Source organism: Equus quagga, chromosome 13 (genome assembly GCF_021613505.1).
Source record: "Equus quagga isolate Etosha38 chromosome 13, UCLA_HA_Equagga_1.0, whole genome shotgun sequence".
Lineage (NCBI taxonomy): Eukaryota > Metazoa > Chordata > Mammalia > Perissodactyla > Equidae > Equus > Equus quagga.
This window is the reverse complement of record NC_060279.1, coordinates 47,042,207-47,064,789: the sequence shown is the minus strand read 5'-3', so window position 1 is coordinate 47,064,789 and position 22,583 is coordinate 47,042,207. Positions and strand designations below refer to the sequence as shown.

At 55.0% G+C, this 22,583-nt stretch overlaps 1 protein-coding gene across 1 annotated transcript in view; it reads left to right on the top strand.

Moving 5' to 3' along the window:
- Nucleotides 1-259: 259 nt before the first annotated feature.
- Nucleotides 260-22,583, top strand: part of ZNF423 (zinc finger protein 423) — a 320,871-nt gene continuing 298,547 nt past the window's right edge. Inside the window, exon 1 of the mRNA XM_046680367.1 lies at nucleotides 260-604. Coding sequence (XP_046536323.1) covers nucleotides 565-604 — 40 coding nt within the window. The 5' untranslated portion in view covers nucleotides 260-564. The remainder of the gene's footprint in view (nucleotides 605-22,583) is intronic.

Genomic DNA, 22,583 nt, shown 5'->3' with positions numbered 1-22,583 from the left:
CTGTTCCCCCTCCTCAGATGGGTTCATTGTGAGCTCCGCACCGGGCTGCGTGGCCGGACGCCTGCAAACTTTGCACAAAAATCCGGCAAGGGGCGGAGGAGGAGAAGGAGGAGGAGGGTGAGGGTGGCGGTGGGGTGGGGGAGGGAGGGAGGGGGCCGCAGGGGCCGGGGGCCGGCGGGGGGTGGGGAGGAGGAGGGGGGCGGCTTTTTTTTTTTTTTTTTTTTTGCATAACTCGGCTCAGCCGAGTGGCCTCCGGACTCCCCGCGCCGCTGGGACCGCCGCTGGGACCGAGAGCCCCCGGCTGCCGCATTGCAACAGGCAGGGCCCCGGCGCGCCCCCCGGCCCTCCCTCCGCCCCCGAGCGGCCTCGGCCGGCCCGGGCCGCCCCCCCCAGGGAGGCCGCCCCGGACCTGCGAACCGCTCCCCGCAGCCGCCGACCCGGCTGCAAAAAAAAAAGTTTCCGAGAGGCAGGCGGAGAAGAAGGGGGAGAAGGGCAGCCCGGAGCGGCGGGGGGCGGCGGGGGGAGCCGGCCGCGGAGGGCGACGGAGCGCCGGGAGCCCCGGACATGTCCAGGCGGAAGCAGGCGAAGCCGCGCTCGGTGAAAGGTGAGCGAGCGAGGCCCGGCGGAGGCGCGAGAGAGCGAGCGAGCGAGGAGGGAGGGAGCGAGCGAGGGAGGAGGGACCGGCGAGCGGGCGGGCGGCCGGGGACCCGCGCGAGCGAGCCGAGAGGAGGAGGAGGCGGCGGCGGCGGAGGAGGCGGAGGCGGAGGAGGAGGAAGAGGAGGGGGAGGAGGAGGCCGGGAGCGGGAGGCGGAGGCGGTGGAGGGGTGCGCCGCGGACACCCTACCCGCCCGGACCGTCTCCGGGCCGGGCGCCGCCGCCCGCGGGGCACCTGGGCCTGGGGGCGCCGCCGAGGGGCCCTCGCTGCTCCCTCCGTGCGGGCCCCGGGCCCGCGTGGCCAATCAAGGGGTGCGGGCCCGACTTGGCGGGGATTGCGAATCTCGGCGGCGGCGGCGGCGGGAGGAAGGAAGAGGCGGTGAGGACGGGCGCCCGGGAGGCCAGCAGCTCGGAGGCCGCTCTCGCTGGGCCCCGGGCCTTGTCGCCTTTCCTCGGCCCCCGCCTTGTCGGCCCGGGACGCCGAGGGCGGCGGGCGTTGCTTGCGCGCCCCCCCACCCCGGCCGCCGCGCGCCCCTCCCCGCCCCCTGCCCAGGCCGAGCTCCCGGTCAGGGCCCCCGCACTTCCTGCCTCCTCCACCGAGGCCAACCCGGCCGGGAGCCTCCGCCAGGAGTTCATTGTCTGCGCAGCGCCGGCGGGACGCGGGTCCCCAGGGGAGCGCAGCGGCCGCGGTGCGAGCCCTTCCGCCGAGGGCGCCCGGGACCCGACCCGGGGTACCGCATCCTTGACACCCAGGCCAGCTTCCTGTATCGGGTCCCCGGAGTGCACACGTTTGTGAGGACGCACACACACACACACACACACACCCCACCCACCCACTCCTATCGTCTCCTTGCTTTGCTTTCTATTTCTATCGAGGGCCCCCGGCTCGAGTGGGCCCCTGGAGAGTAGAGGCGCCGGGGAGAGGCCGCGCGCAGACGGCTGAGCCCCTCCCCTGCCCTTTCCCCACCCGCTGGTCTCCCCATGCCTCGCCTGCTGCTTTGTCCCGATTTCCAGCCCCTCGGGTGGGTGCCTGGCTGCGCTGGGAGATGGTAAAGGAGGGACAGGACGAGAGCGGCTACGGCCCTGGATCCAAAAGTCCCGGCTCTGGATCCAAAAGTCCCGAGGCCCTTGTCTTCTCCCAGCTCCCCTGATGACCTCTGGCCCGAGCCCAATTCTGCTTTGAAAGGTTCATTTCCTGGAGGCCTGCGCGGGAAAGGCGCTGGGGCCCCGCTCCCTTCCTGCCAGCCTTGCTTCTGGCTGGAATAGCCAGGACGGAGTCTGGCAAGGAGGGTCGTGAGACGCCCGCCATTTCTCTCCTTTTGAAGTCCCAGGAGGTGCGGGGGCACTGGCTTAGCAGAGCCTCTCCTGTCATCTTAGAAGCAGACCAACTCAGTCTCAACTTAGCAACCCGGCCGCTCCTTTTCCTCTTTTTCCTTGAGGGAAGTGGGTCTTGTTCCCCTCGCCCTGGCAGGCATCCCAATCTGGGATAGCCTGACCTGTTCCTCAGGACTGGGGGTCCAGAGGGTGTTCTCATTGAGGGACCAGGAAACCAGAAGAGAGAGCCCAAGAAGGGGACAGGCAAACGCAGATGTTTGTCCTTTTGCTGAATGTAGGGCTTTGTGGCTTGACATAATATTTGATTTCTTTTCTCTCTCCCTGGCTCACTGCTCACTCCTTCATTAGCCACTTAAGGTGCTCCAGAATAAGATGTAGAATGCGAAGCTCTGGTTGGAAACCAGTTTTATCTAAGCCGGGCAGTTGATTTTGGGTTAAAATCTATGTGTAGGAGTGGATTTTTCATAAAGGAAGATTTAAAGCTTACCTACCTCTGACCTCAATCAGTGCCCCCCAACGCCCTTGTTTTAGAAGACGAGACACAGAAAGCGATTCGCGCTGAACAGATGGGTGGGTGTCTGAGTTGCTCCAACCTGGTTCTGAAACCACTGTGTGCCTCTGAGAAAGACTCAAGAATTGGTCTTCAGCCTTTCATGAGATGAGCCTTGACGTGATTTTCACTGAGTGTCTCTCTCTAAATGTACTGTATGTGGACCTATAGCAACAGTTCAAGCTAATTGATGGGGGACGACAGCAAACTGGGAACAGGCCAGTGCAGGCATTTGAGAAGTGTTGTAACTATCAACCACAGGGCGCCTTTCTGCCCTTGGAGTCTGACATCCTCTGTTTCTTCCTGTGGTTCTCTGCATTTTCCAAAAGCAGCTACAACCTTTGTCTCTCACCATTTGCCTTTTATTCAGTTTACTGGCGTGAATAGGGTGGAGATGTGGCCACTTGTCAAGGGAGGAATTGAGAGAGAAGATAATTTGGGTAGATAAGAGCTACAGCAGGTGATGGGCTCACTGCTTTTCAAGAAGTGCCTCCCCCTTTCTCAAGCAATATTCAAAAGTGTGTGCTTGAGTGTGGACAGCTCCAACCAAGTGTTTAAAGCGACAAGGTCTTCACCTTTAAAGATGTTTGAAGGTGCTTCTTAAGGAACAGTGGTGCCTTTTAAATTTTATTTCATTTTCTATCGCCTGCACTGCTGTGTGTCAGGGCTAACGTAGAGGCATTGTGGACTTGTCCAGCTCGCACGTTCTGCTGTGGAAGTTGCTTGACTGTAATTCGTAATTGATCTCGGAAATGTGAAAGCCCATAGCAGGAAGGAAAGACAGAAATATAACAATTTCTAATGGATGCTCAGAAAGTGTGATTTGAAAGCACTGGCATTGCTGCTTTGAAAATCAAACAGGCCTGGGGGTGGGGTGGAGGGGTCTCACTTCCCACTCGGAGACGCAACCTCCCTTCTGGAGTGGGGTCACTGGTCCCACAGGATGTTTGTCCTTCTTTAGAAAAGCTAGCTCCCAGGCAGGACACCCAGCAAATTGGGTAGGGGGCTGGAGCAGGGGGGAGAATAGCCTCATTGGTTTTCAAAAGCCTTGTGATTTAAAAAAAAAACCCTCCAAAACCCACGAATGTTACAAAAGTCAGATTTCTGACCAATTTTCCCTCCCTACGCCGTTCTGCCCCCTTTTGTTTCCTGGTGGTGTGGTGTGGCAGTTGCGAGGTGATTTGTTCCCTTTGATAATTTTGGCCTCGTTCTCTGCGACTGCTCTCATCACATCTCACTGATGTTATTTTGGCTGATGATGCTGGGTGGTTTGGTGACCTGCCTCCCTCACCCACGCTGTCGACTCAGATCCACGAACAGCCTATGCATTTACAAGGGAAGTAAACACATCCTTTTCCTAGCCTCAGATGAAAACTTTTGAATAATTTGTAATATGGTCAGTTTTCTCCATCTAGCAACTGCCTGTTAATTACAATTCTTAATATTAATTAACACTCAGGCTGCACCCACACAGCCCCTCCAACCCCAACATCCAAAACTACCCCCAGTGACTTCTCTGCACTCCCCTTGCTTCTCTGTCTCCTTCTCCTCCCAGCCTGTAGCTCCTCAAAAGTCCATCGTATAAATTTGGTGGTCTGGGGACTTGGGAACAGTGTAGTTTGCCACTACTCGTGTTTCCATGGAAATAATTGAGATGTAATAAATAGAGGCGTTCTGAGGTTACAGGTTTCTTGATTCAACTGAGACCACATACAAGTGTAAATTGTCGAGATTTGTTTGGCTAAGTGTACATGATCTTGTAGGAAGGGCAAAACAAATCCGTTATAGAGTCTTTAGCTTTCTGTGTGGATTGGGGCAGCTGATATTTAATCCTAATATTTAATCTCCTCCTCCTCAATGAAGTCACCCAGTCCCAGCTTTGGAAGGGCCTGTCTCTCTCTAGAAAACAGTCTTTATGTGTAATGACTGCTGTTTAGATTCTTACACCTGTTTCCTTGCAAAAACTTAATAAGTGATACGAGAAGATAACTATGTGCCTCTGGCAGAAGGACGCTGCTAAACGTCCTAAATTCCTAAATTAATAAGGAAAGGTGCAAAGTGCCGGTGACTTTGCAGTCATAAAGTAATTCGGTAGAAGCAGCCAGTCCTGGCACTGTGGTGGTTTGCTACAGCATGTTGACAGAGGAGGAGTCGGGGGAACCGAGAGAGGAGGAAACTGGAGTGCAGCATCTTTGAGTCCGGCATTCCTAGATGGGGGACCAAAGGCTGGGCATCTGGTTCAATCGAATAGAAAGTTGCAATAATTGCTATATCGGTAGCCAACTCTTAAGCTGGTGGCTGTGGAATTCTTTCCCTGATGTAGGATTTAATAGTCTGGCAATTAGATGCATTGATTTCTCTTAACTGTTCATTTGGATGTGTAAATGAAAGGAATCTGCCACTGAGGCTGATGCTGCCGACGTGCTGCCTGGCTCTTGGAAAAAGGCTCATTTAGATGGTGGTGGGAGAATGTGATTCTTCAAGGCAGTGTTGGGGCCAGTTCCCTCTTCTTTTAAAATCTTTGCCCATTTTGCAGTGAAATGAACAGCACCTGTCATTCAGATACTGTTTAAAAATAAACAGCGATGTCCAGTTATGTCTGAAAAGCACACACAGCCTTTTCTGCTGCAGATGCTGACAGAGTAACATCTCTGTCTTTGACTGGACTCACTTGCATGTTTTTGGCAGATGGTCTGTTAGGTACCAGAGGGAAAAGTCACAAAACACCTTGACTCTGAGTTCCAGTGGGACCCCCCTGCTGGAAACTGAATGAGTTCTCTCCCCCTCTCTTCCTCGGCAATAGTCTGGAGCTTGGGGCTACCTAGACCAGCGAGCGGTACTGTCAGCCCTGAGGAGGTGTGGGGACGTGCCATCTTGGACCCCTGGGCAGGCTGGTGGACTCTTGTCGCTCCAGTGGCTTGGAGAGTGTATAGATAATGAGCTTTCACAAACATTAGCACCTCTTAACTCCTTGCTCCTGGACCCTCAGGTTTCTGTGTCACCAGCCTCTGACATGCAGGCATCTACAACTGTCTTGATGGTAAACAAGCAGAGGATGGCTAGCTTTCCTGATGGCCCCATCCTTTTTACCAAGGTGGGTGGGTGGGTTTAGTTAACTCTTTGCTTGGTTGAGGTTAAGGTGGATTTACTTTTCCCGGACCTTGTCCGTGGTACACTGCTGTTTGCAAAGAATATTATCTTCGTGTCTCGAAAACGTTTGCAGTAGGTTTCAGGGCTCCTTTCTTATCTGCAGGTCTAGGGTAATTACAACAGGAAACTGCCTTGAAAACTGTTAGTGGGCTCCCCATTACTGTGGGTAGCTGGGGAAAACCGTGATACACCTTGGTTGGTGAATTTGGCAATTTCTGCAAATTCTTGTCAGCTTGCAAGGGCATTTTGTGCATAAACATGTTAGTTGGTAATTAGTATAGTTTTGCACCCAAAATGGACTAATTAAGCCTGGATTGGTGATATCCCGCTTGAAGTTTCTGACTCTGGCTGTTAGCTCCCTTGGCCTACTGTGGGAGAGGTAGGGTTGAGTGTAGTGGGGAGATGCCATTGGAAACTTTTGATTCATAGCTTACCTGCCAGGATCGGTGGCAGCCAACGATTGGGGTTGTATACTCAGTAAATAAAAATACTTTACCTTTTTTCAAGGAGTGCCAATTAGCTGATTGCTCAGTGTGACTGTCTTTAAGGAGAATACTGTTTTACCTATCTCCTTGTACAAAGGTTTGATTTTTAATGTCTTGTGAAAAGGATTTTCTTTGTCTTGATTGATGTCAGGAATAAAAAGCATGATGGTAATATCCCTTTGAAAGCTATTGTATTGTCAGCCCTGGCTGACAGCGGGAGGGCCTCCCAGCGTTATAGATTAGTGCTGTGAAAACACTGACATTTTCTTTGTTGCGTTGCTGTTGTCTACTTGCAAAGTCAATTACACAATGTTGGAGCTCAGTTACCGGGTTGACTTTGGGAGTAGCAACGTCTGTCATTCTCTTCTTAAAGATATAATTTTCCTTCGTTGTTTTGTTTTGTTTTGTTTTTTTTCAAACCTGCCTCCCTCTGGTTACTGTCCCCTGCCCTCGCCCCTCCCAGTCTGAATGTGTTAGCCAGGTAAACACACTCTGGTTTCAATTATGACAAGTTAAATTCAAAGATTGCTACATCATTATCTCTCAATTCTTCTGCTCCTTCACATTTCAGGGGCTTCTTATTGATACAGTGACTACAGCAACCGAGATACAGAAAAAATCCATCAAATGAGATTACGGTATTGATAATCTCTTATCAAGTGGGTTGTTCTCTGGATTTGGGGTCCTTGAGGTTGACAAATTCGGGGTTTTCTTTTTTCTTTTTCCTGTAGATTCTGACCCTGGATGAACCAGGTTCCTGGGTTAATGGGACCCCAGCAAACAGTGTTTGGTTATGGAAGATTTATAAGCATTCCCATCTCAGAGCGCAGGGCTGTTGAGTTTTGGACTTGGAATCCTGCGTGACATCACGGCCAGGGTGGAAGGGATCTCGTAAGAGAATCGCGTCACCCATCCTTCTCCCATCACAGATGGCAAACGTGCATTATAAGGTGGTGCATGTGTGCCTTTGCTAGGTGCCCTTGGCCTCAGGACTGGTCCGTATTCCTGTCTAAATGTGTGGAATCCTGAAACTGGAAGAGACGCAAAGCTTGAAATGTTTGAAGCTGAAAATGGTCAGCTGAAAATGTTTTTATTTATCTTCCCCCCCTCCCCATCCCTGCCTTCTCCAGAGAGAGAAAAACCTAAATTCCTTACTTCTTGGAACCCAGCGGCCAGAGAGGCCATTCCCTGACAGCAGACAGAACTCGGGGCCAGGAGACTGCCGCCCCTGACTCCGGAGGACCGGGCTGTCAGGAAACTCTGTCCGAGGACACGAATTGTGGGCCCCCGAGTTGTTATTATGAACCACCAGACAAGAGCGTGTGTTCGCCAGCAATTTGTCAGGACTAATTTTGTTTTTCTCCAATAATTGAAAATTAATGTCTTGAAGTGAAAGCAGATGTTCATGTCATCTTCTGAATTGGGATATAAAATGGGGCTCTGTAGATGGGCTCACTAATTTAGCAGCAATTTCCCTCTCGTAGCTAATGGGGGTGTTGGGGCTGGCGGTACCCAAGGACCAGGGATGAGGAGGCGAGAGAGAGCCGAGCGTGAGCTGCACAGGTGTGCTGTCTGTGGTGGATGCTGCCGAGCCCTGGGCATGAGGGCGTGGCAGGAGTGTGCATTTGGAGGGAAAATGCTTCCTGGGACTAAGAAACTTGGAGAAATCATTGTCTTGAGTACTCATTTGCACAAGAAGTATTTATCGAGCTAATTCAAGGCATTAGCCTGGAAGAGGTGAGGGGAGCCCTTGGTTTGGGGAGAGAGTGGATTCATCCATATTAGTGGATCCTTAGTTCGTCGCTTTCCCCTAGAGTAAAGCTGGTTAAAATTTCAGATTCCGGGCCGGGATCCTAGAGATGCTCACCCGGCTGGTCTGGGGAGGGGTTCAAAACTCTTCATTTTTTTTCCCTTTTTAAAAATTGAGGTAGGACATACCTAGCATAAAATTTGTCATTGTAACCATTTGTGAGTGTCCGGTTCCATGGCATTAAGTCCATTAGCATCGTTGTGCAGTCATCACCACCGTGAACTTTCATTTCTCATCAGCAGCCTGGGGTTGGTGCGGTGGGGAGCTCAGCCTGCCACCCTCTGAGGAGGCCGTCCGGTTCGGGGTCTCCATTTTCCAGGGAGAAATGGAAACAGGGGCTCAGAAGATGAAGTGACTCTGAAGAGCCGGTAGTGCTCTTCCTTGCTCTGATGTGCAAGGTGGGTCGCATGTGCCAGAAGCTGGGACAGGGCTCGCCATCAGGACCCCAGCGGGCGCAGGGCAGGGGGGGTGCTTAGGAGTTGTTGAGTGAGCTGGTGACCATTCACAGGGTCAGAAGGAATCTCTTTCCTTGGGGACACCATTCCTCTGGAGACTAAGACTGGCTGAGTGTGAGCTTGCCCAGTGGCCCTGGCAGGGCAGATCCCAGCGGCCTCCATACCTGCCTGTCAGGACCCAGACAGCCCCCCGGCCTCACCCAGCCCTGCACGCTTCAGGCTGGTTTGTCTGTGACGAGGAAAGGGGAGGGACGGCTGTTCAGGAATGGCCACTTAGGTGCCTTGACTTCAGTCCTGGAGGGCCGGCCACCTCTGGCCCGGGGTGGGCACTGCAGACCCTTACACTGTTCTCCACCTCGGAGGTGCCAGTGCCTTTTTCTGCCTGGTTTTCTCTGTAATTGAAATCTGCCCTTTCATTACCTGGGCATGAATTATTTTTTGCAGCGTTGTCATTCCCTATCCTGCTGTGAGGTTTATCTCTTCTGTTGATCCTAATTAAATAAAACATACTGTTCACCTAACTCCTGTTGCACTGAATTTTACCTGCCTGAGGGCAGAGTGATGGCCATCTGGGCTTGGGCAGGGAGCAGGGCATGGCTGGGTAAGGGCGCTGGGGTGGTAGCGCCTGCCGCATCCGGGCTGTGTGTACTCCCTTGGCCTGGGACTGCAGGCCCTTGTAGCCACCAGCAGCATAGAGCACATTTCTGGTTCCTGAACTGAGTTATGGCTTTGTCCCTAGCCCCCTGGGGCTGCAGGTTTGAACTTGGGGAGAGGAGAGACAATCACTAGCTCCAGAGGGTCCCCAGGGAGAGGGTGAGGGAGGAGAGCAGGCTCCCAAAGGGGCGGAATGGAAAGAGGGGCAGACTCCTGTCACCTGGGGTGGAGGCTGCAGAGAGCGCTGGGTTCTCTAGGGAGCAGCGAGCAGTGTCAGTGCCCAGGACAGCTCTGTGGGTGCCGTACGCCCCTCAGGGAGAGAGTGGCCAGCCAGGGGCCTGGCACATGTACTGGGAAGATTCAGACCCTTGCTGTTTTTGCCTTTGAACTTCTCAGGATCCTGAAAACCTCAGGTTAAAACCTTCATACAGACTTCTTTGGGTGTGTCTGTGGCATCCTTGGTTTCATCCAGCCTGAACTTGCACACTTTCACTCGCAGGGAGCTCACTACCTCGTGCACATCTTTGCATTTTTGGCTTGAATTTAACCTGTTCTTCTTCCCATGAAGCTGCATTCTGCCTCCCGTAATTTCAATGCATTGGTCCTGGTTCTGTCCCCTGGGGCCGTAGGGAGTAACTCAAGTTCCCAGTCTCCGAACAGCCCTGTTGAGAGTTGACAAAGCTTGCCTTGCTCTACTCGCTCAACAGCAGGATCTCTATGTATGGGGTGCGGTCAGTCTCATGGGCTTCCAGGACCCCACACTCATTCATAGATGGCCTTGACCTAGGCTTCTGGGTCCTTGTGTCTAAAAAGGATTTCTTACATGACTGAGTAAATATGTAAACTGTTAAGGGAATAAATGAGTGGGTGGACAAGTGCATGAGTGTGTAGTAAATAGATGACGGATGAACGAATACACGAGTTCCTAAGTGAACGACTGAGAGAGTGAACTGAGGGAACAGCTGTCCTTGAGGGTGATTCTGATGGTCTCTCCTGCCCCCTCCAGCTCCCCCCGGCCCCTATTCGTGTTCAGGAGGTGCGAGATGCTCCACCCTGGAGAACTGGGCGTCCTCATGCCCCTTGGGGTTGGGGATGGCTCGTGCCCATTCCCCGCCTTTGCCATCAGCCCGTACTGGGGGTGGCCGTGCTCTCTGCCGTGATTGTAGCTACTGTTTACTGAAGGCTTTGTGCCAAGCATTGTGCTAGATTGTAAAACATTTTTAAATAATGAAAGCAATATGAGATTTTCATACTAACTTTAAATAAAACAGAACTTTTAATTGAAGAAACTCCTCATCCTGCCCCCGACCATCCGGCCACATTGCTGAGGGGGCTTCAGACCAGACAGATTTGACCCAGCTCGGTGCTGGCTGGGGCTCGCGGCCCAGCCTCCATTAAGCACCCTTTAAGACTTGCTTTATCTTTCACGGACGCTTTGCCCCTGAACAGCCCTCGGAGTCAGGGGTGGGGTTGAGGGGAAGGGCCGGGGTTTGTGCAGGAAGGAGAGAGTGAGATGTGTTTGCAGGGGAACTTGCCAGGAAAACAAAACTCAGAATGAAAGAGAGAGACCCTCTTCTCCCTGAAGGTCTGAGCCAAGATTGATTTCTTTCTCTCGTTGGGGAGGGTTGTGGGTTGAAGGAGATGTGCTCTGTGATCTGGGCACGACAGCTCCCTCTGTGGGCCTCAGTTTCCTTGTCTTTGAGATGGGAGGCACTTGGTTGGAGTAGCTGCCTGTCTTAGATCTTTTAGGATTTTACTTCCTGGAACAAAAGAAGGAGAAAACCCGAGAAGCTTTGGCGTTAAAATAATACAGGCTAGAAAGATATTGTTAAGTCTTTTCAAATTACCTTTTAAAGTGACCAGTCCACAGAGGGAGAAGTCTCAAGAGGTGGCCCTGGGGAACCCTACGGCAGGGCACTGGGTCCTCCCCTGCTCCCCTGGCCCTTTGGAAGGTTGAGGGGAACATGAGACAAGAGAAGAAATGTCAGGGTTTGATGGTGACATCGGTGTCTTTTCAGGTGTCTGACAGTTCAGCCTGTGGTGTCCCCGGCTCTCTGGGCTCCAGTGGCTTTGCCAAGCATTACTGGAGCAGCTTCTCTCTGGTGCTTCTCTAAGCCAGAGACCACATGGGTGGAGAATGACCGAGTCCCACATATGCCCATCCAGAGCCACCAGCAAGGCCAGCCCTGATCCCTGGAGAGGATGCTGGTGGGACAGTCATGACCAAGTACTTCCTTGTGCCAGGCCCTGCCTTCAGCTCTTCCCATGTGTCCCCCCACTCACCCCGAGTTCTCACAACAGCTCTATGATTCATCTCAGTTTCACAAATGTACAAACCTCACCCCAAAGTCACATGGAGGAGGTAGCGGAACTGGGATTAGCTCCAGAGCCTGCTAGTAACTGTTACCTGTATTTATAATGACCTGAGGGGCCAGGAAGACAGCAGAGACACTCATCCTTTCTCTGGGGGCTGGAGAAGTCCCCGGGCTCTGGGCTAGGAGAGAGGGCCATGAGGGAAGGCACAGGGGTCTGTCCTGCTCCCCACTCTTGTTGTAATGCTGCCTTCTGGCCTGTCCACATGCACATCTTAAAAAAGTAATAGAATCCGCTCCTTTCCTAGAGATAAGCACTGTTTTCCACAGGTATCTTTCCTTCCAGACCTTTTCTGTGGTGCACTGACACAAAAACATATGTACATACACCTATGCGTACCTCCTTTTAAACCTGGATGGTCTCATGTACCGCTTGACCACACTGTCTGTCATTTGTTCTTTTCATGTAGCAGTGCGTTTCCAATCTTGGTTGTGCGTTAGTATCATCTTAGGCACTTAAAGCAATAACATTACCTGGGCCCCACCACGGATCAGGTAATCCAGTCTTTGAGGATGAGGCCCCAGGTCAGGTTTTTTTTTTTAAAGCTTCCAGAGTCCTTGGAGTGTGCAGCCAGGGTTAAGAACCATTAGTGTGAGACATACCATCATGCTAGTGTTACAGACCTGTTCCATTTCCACAGCCACCATACTACAGAACGGATGTACCAGAATTTACCTACGATACTCTATTGATGGACGTTAAGCTGCTTCCAGTTTCTCACTGTTATAAACAGGATGCAGGGAGCATCCTTGTTTATAAATCTTCATGTTTCTTAGGCTAGATTTCTAGAAGTGGAATTGTTAGGTCAAAAAGGAGTTGCTGGAAAAATTTGAGAGAGAGCTCCAAATTGCCCTCCACAAAGGCTGTGTCGGTTTATTCTTCCATAATAGTGTGTGAATGCATGTTTCTCCTAATCCTTGCCCACGTAGGATGTATTCTTTTTTTCTCTTTCTTTTGTCTTTTTCCCTGCCTTTTTCTTTTTGCCAATCTGGTGGGCAAGAAACAGCTCATTGTTTTAATTTGTATTTCCCTGATTACTAGTGAAGTTGACCATTTTTCTTATGTTCATAGACCATTTTTATTTCTTCTTCAGAAGGGGGCACTGCACTGAATGTGGAGCTTGGGGGTTTGGGCATTTCTTTCCCTCAGCTAGTCCTTTAGTCATGTCTCTTCTTCCTTCCATCCATCTATCCATTCATCCGTCCATCACTCATCCATTCATCATCCATCCATCATCTATCCATCCATCCATCACCCATCCATCCATCACCCATCCATCCATCACCCATCCATCCGTCATCCATCCATCCGTCATCCATCAATCCATCCATCCATTCATCCATCCATCACCCATCCATCTGTCATCCATCCACCATCCATCCATCCATCCATCCATCCATCCATCCATCCATCATCTATCTATCCATCCATCATCCATCATCCATCCATCCATTCATCCATCCATCCTCCTTTCTTTTCCTTCCTTCCTTCCAGGTCCTGAGTATCTTACTCAGCTGAGACTCTCAGCCTGGGCTCCAAGGAGGATGCAGAGATGAACCAAATGGAGGCCATGCTCTCAGGGAACCCATAGTCTGGAGAGGATGTAAGACCCTAACCAACAGGACCAGACAGGACAGTCCAAGACAGAGGTGGGGGTTGAGGGCTGAGAGAAGTTGGAGGGATTCCTTTTGATGGGGGAATCAGGCAAGGCCTGGAATAGGGGGTAGTGTTTGATTTGGGCCCAGAAGGATGGACTCACAACACCAAGGGCAGCCAACATTAACGAACACCCCTTCTGTGCAGGCACTGGGCTATGTACTTCACAGGCTCTATCTCATTTAATCTTGACACTTCTGAGCGCTCAGGTGGGCATGTCGGACTTTCTTTTTCAGAGGCGATAATGGATCCTCAGCTGAGCTCCCTTCTCACGTGAATGGTTAAACTTTTCCAGGGAGGGCAAGTCAGCTATCCAAGGTCATACAATGACCTTGTGGCAGAATTGTGCCTGGGGGCAGGGCAAGGATGAGGGCGAGTGGTGGATCTTGCTGCTGCCACTCATCCAGGCCAAGGCCTGCCTTGGGAGCAACCTGGGATCCCAAGGTTCTGGGGCATAGGATATCCTGAGCAGGCAGACCTGGGCTCCCACCCCTCATCTCACTCACATTCTCACCACGTTGTTGGTGAGCCTCAGCTTCGTTTTCTGTGGAATGAGGGCTCTGCTCCCAGGAAAGTCTCAGGAGGGAGCAAAAGCTTTGTAAAACCGAAATGACCATCCAGAGGGTTGGGGCACGGTCACTCTGGAGTAGCCTAACTTTGCCCTCTCTCTCTCTCTCTGTACTTTGGTGCTCAGAATGCAGCGCCAGAAAAAATGGGTGGGAAAAACCTAGCTTTTAATTTGTCACCTGCTGGGGCCCCCCAGCCTCTTGGTGGTACCAGGTTGTGAATGAGGCTTCTGCGCCCCCATGTCCATTTTCCCCTTCTCATCAAGGACAGCAACCTTTCTTAAGGTGTGCACTGGACAGGCATAAGGAAGGGGGCTGTGTGGGAGGGCCTGTGTCCCAGAATTGGTGTGCACGTGTGTGCCTGTGTCTGTGTGTGCATGTGTCTTTGTCTGTGTGTACGCGCATATGTGAGTGCATGAATCTGTGTGTGTGCGTGCTGGCTCGAGTTTGCCTCTGTGTGTACACGTCTGCATGTGCATGTGTGTGCACTGTGAGCGCCAGCCTCCAGGGGGAAGGGGCTCTTGCTGCTGCTTGCGTGGGTCAGACTATTGGGGAAGGTGCAGAGAAAATGCACATGGGGGTTAGACTTTGTTCGTGAATTTACTTTATAGCCATTCATTTGTATAATTTTGGAGCATCTCCTCTGTGCCAAGCACTATGCTAGATCTGACCTCACAAAAGACAGAAGAAAGTTCTTTCTCCTTCTATGATTCACTTTACCAACTGTAAAGTTGGGGCTGTGAGGGTGGGAAATGAGTTTATATTGGTGTTTCCCAAAATGTATTCCAGGATTTTGTTGATTTTCCACTAAAAGAATAAAAAATGTTTTCTGTGGCCAGACACATTTGGCAAACACTGTGGTAAATGGAGTTAAAGTTTTTAAAACTTTTGACAGAGCCTCTCAAATGCTAATACGGGACTCTCTCAGATGTTAGTTCTGATTTCCAGACTCATTTGATCACTTGTCATGGAATCCTCTTAGCTGGGTACAGCTTGGGTTTCTACGCTTTTAAGGTCTATCTTACCTGTTTGTTCATTCATTCATTTGTTTATTTCTTCATCCCACACACGATTATTGAGTACCTACTGCGTGCTGGGCACTGTTCAAGGTGCTGAGGCCACAGCGGTGGATAGGAGAGAAGTTTATTCTAGTGGAGGCAAAGGCCACCTACAAGTACATGAGTCAGTAACATAATTTCTGGGAAACAAAGCAGGTCCTGGGATAGGGAGTGGTGGGAGAGGCTGTCCAGACAGGGCCGTCTGGAGGTGACATTTGAGCCCAGGGTGATGGGGGAGGCATGATGGAAGCTGGGGGCTGGAAGCCTGTGCACTTGGTGCTCTGAAGGGGCTGAGGGATGTGGGAGGTAGGGGTCCTTCCCTGGGAGGACCCGCCACTGGCCCAGCCTTCCTTGGTTTCTGTGGTACAGTCCAGGCTCAGAGAGGCTTCTCTGGGTGGTGAGTCCGTTTGATGGGGCTGTTTCTGGGCAAGGATGGCTTCTGGCTCCCAGTCCTGCCCTAGAAGCCTCGTTGCCCTCCTCCCCAAACCATGTGGTCCTATGGCAGTGTAACCCTGTGCACATCACCAGGAGGTCTCAGGGGATGGTCCCTCCCTGGGCAGGGGGGCTGTGAGCACCACCCCGCAGAGCCCCTGCCTGTCTTGGTCACTACCGTGTCCCCAGTGCCTGGCACTGGACGCACATTCCCACCCCCTATCTGACAGATGGGAAAATGAGGCCAGGAAGCTCCCACAGCCCATTCTCTCAGAAGCCCAGCCCAGAACCAGCTCGTTTCCAAGCCAGGGCTGTGACCCGAGGCTGGTGGGATCGGGGAGGGCAGAGACTTCCAGGACGGGAGGTGGGATCTAGGGGCCTCCAGGGCCCTCCCGGGGTCTGCCTGCAGAGTTAACCGGTGTGACCTGGGTCCTAGGAGATGAGGGGAGGGGGACGGGGATGAGAGGAGCTGACGGAGGCGGGGGAGGTCGGGGTGGGAGAGGCCGAAGAGATCCGGGGTTGGGGAGGAGGCGGGCCAGGAGACAGGGAGGGGCCCTGGGAGGGGGCCTCGGGGCTCTTCCCGCCAGCGAGCAGGAACGCGCCCCTCCCGGCCTGGCCTGCCTGGCCCGCGGGGCGGCCCGGGACCCTTTGAGGCGGCCGTCCTGGGAGCGCGTCGGGCCGCCCCTCCCGCCGGCAGGCTCCGCGGCCGCGGCGCAGTCGCTCAGCCCGGGGCTGGGCACAAAGCGGCCGCGGCGGGGGGCCGGCTGGGAAGGCTCGCTCGCGCCGCCGGTGGGCCCCGGCTTGTTCTGCACGGCGGGCCGCCCCCGCCGCCCGCCCCTCGGCGACCCCAGGACTCCTGAGTCCCAGGCCCCGCGCTGGCAGCTGGGGGCCGGCGGGGGTGGGCCGCGGCCCGCTGGCCAGCTGTGCGCCTCGGGGGCGCTGCGGCTGGAGCGCCGATTGGTCTTGGCTTCGGGGCGGGGGCGGGGGCGGGGCAGGGGGAGGGCGGTGGGAAGCAGCGCCGGCCATCCGTGAGTGTATAATAATCAACAGTAAATGTCATTGATTGCTTCTGAGCACTTCACACTCCGTAATTCACTGAAGCTTCACGGCGACCTCGGAGGTAGGGACTGGGATTACCCCCTTTTTACAGAGCAGGAAACTGAGGTCAAGAGTGGGAAAATAAATCGCCCTTGTCCCACAGCTAGGACTAGACAGGCTTCGAAAGCAGGGACCCCGGCCCCAGAGCCGTGCTCTGCCCCTGCATGGCGCCCAGGCCTGCAGGTATGGGGTATGCGGCGTGGGAGTGCTGTTTTGAGTGCATTTGTATGTGTTCAAGAAATTACAGACAGAAGATTAGCAGACAGATCTGAGTCATGATTCTGGGTTTGCCACTTAAAATTCGCTCACTCATTCATTCACAGGATGGATACTTCCTGACTTCATTCATTCCCTGGCTGCGTATTTCCGGCTCTGCTAGTGGGCTTCTGCTATTGCTGGTGCACAGTAATGAGTGAGAAGGCTGGGTCCCTGCCTTCAGGGAGCTTACAGTTTAGTTGGGGGTGTGGTAGTGGGATTGATAAAGTGTAAACAGTTACACCAATATGTAGTTTTTCATGGGCAGACGGCTCTGGCGTCTCAGCCTTGGACAGCTGTCCTGGAAGGCCATTTCAGAGGATGTGATGTGTCAGCTGGCCTGGGAGGATGAGAGGGAAACACAAAGGGAGGTGGATGGTCCCCTCTGGCTCTGAAACTCATTCCCAGGGCCTCCTCCCCCTGCCTTGGGCCCAGCCCTGCATGGATGGGTAGGAGGGAGAAGGAAAGGCCGTGGTCCCTGCCCATGAGGACCTGATGGGACAAAATCTGGGGGAGTTTTGAGTATGTATGTCTGGAGCGACAGGGACAAGTGTAGTGGGCTCTCCTAGAAGGGCTGGAGCACAGATGAAGAAAGAGGCAGGGGAGGGTAGTGGAAAAGGTTGCTGGGTGTGGGGTGGCCCACTGGTCTTTTCTGGGGAGCCCCCCGAGCAGGCCTCTGAGCCTTGAGCTTAGATGACTTCTGAGTGCCACATTGTTCCAGAGGTTCTCACAGGCACCTGCAAGTAGCCAGAGTACGTTGGAGGGGGTCCCTCTTCATTTGCCAGATGAGAAAGGGAGATCCTGAGACGTCCACAGCCCTGCCCTGGCTCATATGGCGCATGTGTGTCAGAGCCGGTGTCCAGCCATCAGTCAGGCTGCTTATTTCCAAGGTCCCTGCGTCCCATGGACAGGGGTCCTGACCCCAGCTCACCAGGCCTGGGACATCCGCTGCACACCGTTAGGGTTGGAGGTGGAAGGGAGATGCTGATGCTCCATCACTATTACCCAAGTCCTGAGCTCACAGCCAGGCCGGTGAGAAGACAGCTGTCCCATGTGCCCGCTGCATCCACAGTCAGCCTAAGCTGGTTATCGGAACAGGCTTTCTTCTGAATTTCCTGTCTTCATTGCCTCAAAATACCCATTGCTCAGACTCATCCGGGGAGTGCCAGGCCTGTCACGGGTTCTAGGTCCGAGCTCAGTTCCCTACTCATGCGGGCAGGGTGAGGCTGGGCCTGTCCGCAGACATCTCTGTGCATCCTGTCCTGCCTTCTTTTATCAGGAGCGTTCCAGTCCTGCTCTTCTCTTGGAGACAGGTTCCACCTGGGACACGGGGGTGGCAGAAGAGGGGAAGGACATTCATTGATCATATATATTGAGGCTGACTGCCCAGCACATGCTGAGTGCTTTATATACATTTTCTCATGAATCCCTTGACAGCCCGTTGGGGTTGGTACCATTACGTTTGCCATCCTGCGGGTGAGGGAACTTTGAGGGTCAGCCTGAGGTCCAAGGTCACACATCACAGCTGGGCTGCCTGACACCACGGGGCCTACCCCAGTTACTCCCAGGGCCTCCTTCTACGTGCCTGGTGAGCAGGCGGCCCTCCTCCCCCACGAGCCCATGCTGGCCTGGGAGACAGACCCATAAACAGTTATGAACTCTGAGGCTGGTAACACTACGTTCCCCTTGAGGACCCAGCTGGTGGCCACCCCCCCCCCCTGCCCCCCGCCACTACTCTCCCCCTCTCCTGCCTGCCCAGGTCTGCTCCTGAAGTTCACATGGGGGAGAAGGGACTTGCACAGTTTGGGGGCAGGAGGCTGAGGCCAGGTCCCTGGGACATTTGGGGTGGGTGATGGACAGGGCTGTACCTTCTTCCTGGTTTCTTAGGAACTGCACACCCAGCCAGGCCAGCCCCTCTGTTCTGCCAGGTGGAGATGGGAGCTGCTTGCTTGCTGTATTTAGGGTGGGGAGTCCTCCTGTCTACTGCGTCTCCCTCCTCCCCTCAGGCCCCAAGGGACCAGCTAGCTCAGCCCAGGAATCTTGGATGTGGTGGTTAGGGGTGGGTGGCCTTGCTGAGGGACTCCAAGATTTAAAGGGCCCAGCCTCTCAGCCTCTCTGTTTCTGCTCAAACCACCCCCTGGGCCCGAGACCTGGCCTGGAGCCTGTATCTTCTTCGCCCTCAACATTTGCCCTAGAGACTGAGTTGAACCTGAGGGTGTGTGAACCTGCCGGCCAGTTTCCCGGCTGCCCTTCGGCCGGCCCCGTCCTGGCTGAGAAGCCCGGGAGCAGTTCCTCTCCCGGCTCCTGAAACCCCTCTCCCGGCACCGGCCCTCTGCCTTCCCCGCCCTCCACCCCTCCTGCGCCGGCTTCCTGGAACCCAGGGACCCTGGAGGCTTCTGGACCATATCGAGTTGCCTGGGTGGTTGTTGCCCTGTTTTTTTGGGCCATGCAGGGTGGGGGAGCTGGGAGAAAAGCCGATGATTGGGCCAGGGCCAGCCAGGGGTGGAGGCTGACGGCTAACCCCAGTCTCCTGGGTCGCACTGTGGGCCCCCAGCCCCTGGCCCTGAGGGGCCTGGCTTCCCCGCCTGGCAGGGAACAGCCCTGTTTGGCATTTCCTGCCTCCCTCCCTTTCATTTTGCACCAGGCTCCCCAAGGATGCCTCTGGGGGGACGTGGGGCTGCTCTGACCGTTCTCCCTGGTGACTCGGGCCTGACTTGGCCTGGTACCACCACAGTCCTGCTGAGCCTGGGCCCAGCATGGGGTCAGCTGGATGGCTTCTCCCCACCCTCCTCAGACTGCACCTCCTGGCTGGACAGCTGGGCCAAGCTGGGCCCATGTCTGGGTCTGAGCCAGAGGCCGAAGCCGGCTGTGAGAGCTCCTCGCAGACCCCGTGGCTTGGGGGCGGTGGGATGTGGGGGCTCTGGAAGAGGCTGAGCGGCTGGGGGAAGATGGAGCCAGGGGTGGGAGAAAGGGAAGGACCGGCCCTCGGGGGCAGGGCAGGCTAAGGTCTCCCTGGATGAATTCTAAGGTGATTTTGAGAACCCCCAAGTCCCTGGCACTGCTCTGCCCTGGCCCCCCAAGGCCCACTGCACACATGGTTTTGCTTTTCCAGGCATCTTCTCCTGGTCTCCTCCCTCTGGGTGCCTTCTGAGCTCCTCGGGCCCCTCCCCCAGCCCTCCTGGGCCCCCTCCTTCCTCCTTGACCCACTTTAGTCCCCTGTTGCTGGGGGAGGGGAGTGCACAGCCGGCGGCTCTGATCCTGGCTGCCTCCCCCAGCATCCCTTGGGGCGGGCTCTGGATGGAGCCAGCAGGCTGAGCCGGCCCAGCCCCAGGGACTGGCACACAGCGTGCTCCGAGTGGCAGCCTCCCTGCCCCCTCCATGGACAGACAGTTCTGGACAGCTGCCCCTGCCTGGGCCCCTGGGAGGCCCTGCCAGGGCCAGGCTCTGGTTTCCCCCAGCCCCAGGGAGCCGCGGCTCCAGCTCCAGCGGTCCCTCCTACACGCTGCCTTGCAGAGTGCACTTCCCGAGGGGCCTCAGGCAAAGCCAGGCCCCAGCCTCCACCCATTCCTCCCCTGAATCTCTGCTGGAGAGACAGGAGCTGGGACCAAGGTCTGTGTCTGCAGTTAAGCTGTGTGACTCTGGGAAATCCACCAGCCCTCTCTGGGCAACAAGGGATTTGGACCAGATCGCTAACCTTTATTGAGCATTTACTAAGTTTCAGGGACTCAACTAAGCATTTTAAATTTATGATCTCATTGTATTATCACAGCTATGTCGTGAGGCATGCTTTCCTAATCCCTATTTTAAAGAGGAGGCAACTGAGGCCCAGAAGGGGAAAGTAACTTGCTCCACATCACACAGGCGTAACCACAGGGGTTTGAGGTGAGATGATTTTTCCTTGCTCTAACATTCTGGAATCCATCCTGATGGCGGGGCTGTTACCTCTCCCAGGGCTACTGCCTGGCCCTCTAAGGACTTGAGGCCCTCCTCCAGGTTTCCTGCCTGAGTCCCTCGTCACTCTGTCCTGGTTGTGTGTTGTCTGGGTCCCCATACCTGCTCCTGCCCTGCAACAGGCTGTGGGAAGCCAAGGTCCCAGGCTGCCCCTAGCTGGGAACTCGCCCCATCCGGAGCCCTAGTCCTGTGTCCAGGGCCTGGCCCCGTGTGAGCCCCACTCCTAGAACAGGATGTGTCCTGGCTGCCCCCGCGCCCGCCGCAGGGACCAGGAGCCAGCCTGGAGTTTCCGCAGGCCCTCCCCGCTCGCGCCCAGCCGGCGAAGCCCCTGCCCCTCCCCTGCCCCCTTTCCACAGCCCCGCCAGAAAACAAATGTGAAAATTGGGGGCTGTTCAAATTTGGGAGCCGTGCTGCCCTCTCTGTGCTTTTTGTCTTTTCCTCGAGTCCTGACATCCGCCCGTCCTCTGGGAGCCTTTTCATCTCAGCCGGTCGTCTTGCTGAATAAAGGCGGGGCTGGGAGGCGGGGGCTCTGGGGGCCGGGTCAGGACACCTTCTCTCATTTGCCTAATTCCCTCACTCGAGAGCATCTCCTGGTTACGCATCGTCCTAGCGCGTTTGGTCAGGGCCGCCGAGTGTCTTTTCATGGACACTGGAAGTGAGTGTAACAGCCCTGTTTGTATTAGCTGGTGAGCGTTATTTGCATAGTGATTGTTCTGATGAAACAAAATAATCGCTTGCAGTTTACGAAACTGTATAAATACGGGCGCCTGGAGCCGGCGCATGCGCAGCGCTTCCTCCCGCGCGGAAGTCCGTCCTGCTCGGGGAGGAAACTCGGGCTCCAGGAAGAGCCCAGCCGGAGGGGCTTCTCGCAGGAGAGGTGCTTCCCAGCGCGGCTCGAGTCTGGGCTGGGTGTGGCCTGGTGGGTGGCGCTCGTGGAGGCGGAGGAACCGCGCTCCGAGCAGGGACTCGCCAGGGCGTCGGGGTCGCCGAGGTGAGCGCGAGGGAAGCCCGGACCTGAGCGTCAGCTCCTTGACGTTGCCCTTCCAGCCTTTTCCATTAAGGTTGCAGGCTGGGGACTGAGGCCCAGTGTTGCCCACAGATATGTTTTGATTGGGTTGTGCTATATTTAAGAGAAATAAACCGACATTAAAATATCTGGAGATTTCACGGAAAAAATCGTTCGAATTTCTTGCTTCTCTCTCTCAAAACAAATAGGCAGATGTGGGACTGCTCAGCCCACGACCCTGCCTGGAGCAGCCCTGGCGCTGGGGTGGAGGCCGCTCCTGCAGGAAGGGTGCGCTCACCACAGGCTCTCACGTGCTGCCCGCGCGCCCGGGGGCTTGGGGTCCTGATTGCGCTGGGTCCGTTCCCCCCGCGCCCTGCAGGCCCGAGGCTCGGCGGCCGTGCACCGGGCGTCCTCTGCATGCTCCGCTCTAATCTGTGAGGAGGCCTCTGCTCAGGCCCTGCGGCTGGAGGAGCTTCCCCTGGGCCTCCTGGCTCTGCTCCAGCGACCCTGGGTGCCAGGCGTCCTGATGTCCATATTGGCTGGGGCAGAGGTCTGGAAAAGGAGTCACTTTAGGAGGTCACACCCTTATTCCCAGGAGCTCGCCTTTGCGCGGAACGTTCCCGGCCTCCTCCTCAGCGGCTCCCTTTAGAGCCTGCTGCCCCCAGAAGACAGGCGTTTCATGATCTCAGACTGTTTTTTAGACTCAAGCGACATCGCCCAGCTTGCTCAGCAGATTTAGCCCGAGTGGCTTTTCAGCCGATTCTAACACATTTCAAATCCACTCAGGTAGGGCAGGCCCAGAGTGACACCTGTCCAGTGAGGGAATGGTTTGACGAAGGACCTGGGCTGGAGCTGGGCTCGGAGCTGAGGAGTGGTGCCCATCCCACACCCTAGGTGCCGTGGCCTCGGCAGCAGAGCCCCAGAAATTTGGTTACATTTCTGGAGAGTCTACTTTGTAGGAGGAAAAGTCAAGCAACAGCAGGGGGTGGAACTGGTCAATACCCCGCCCCCACCTCCCCCTTCCCCCGCCCTCCCCCCAACAGAGCTATCGACAGCCTGGGGCCGGCGCTCTGAGGAAGGGGGTTCCAGGCCTCA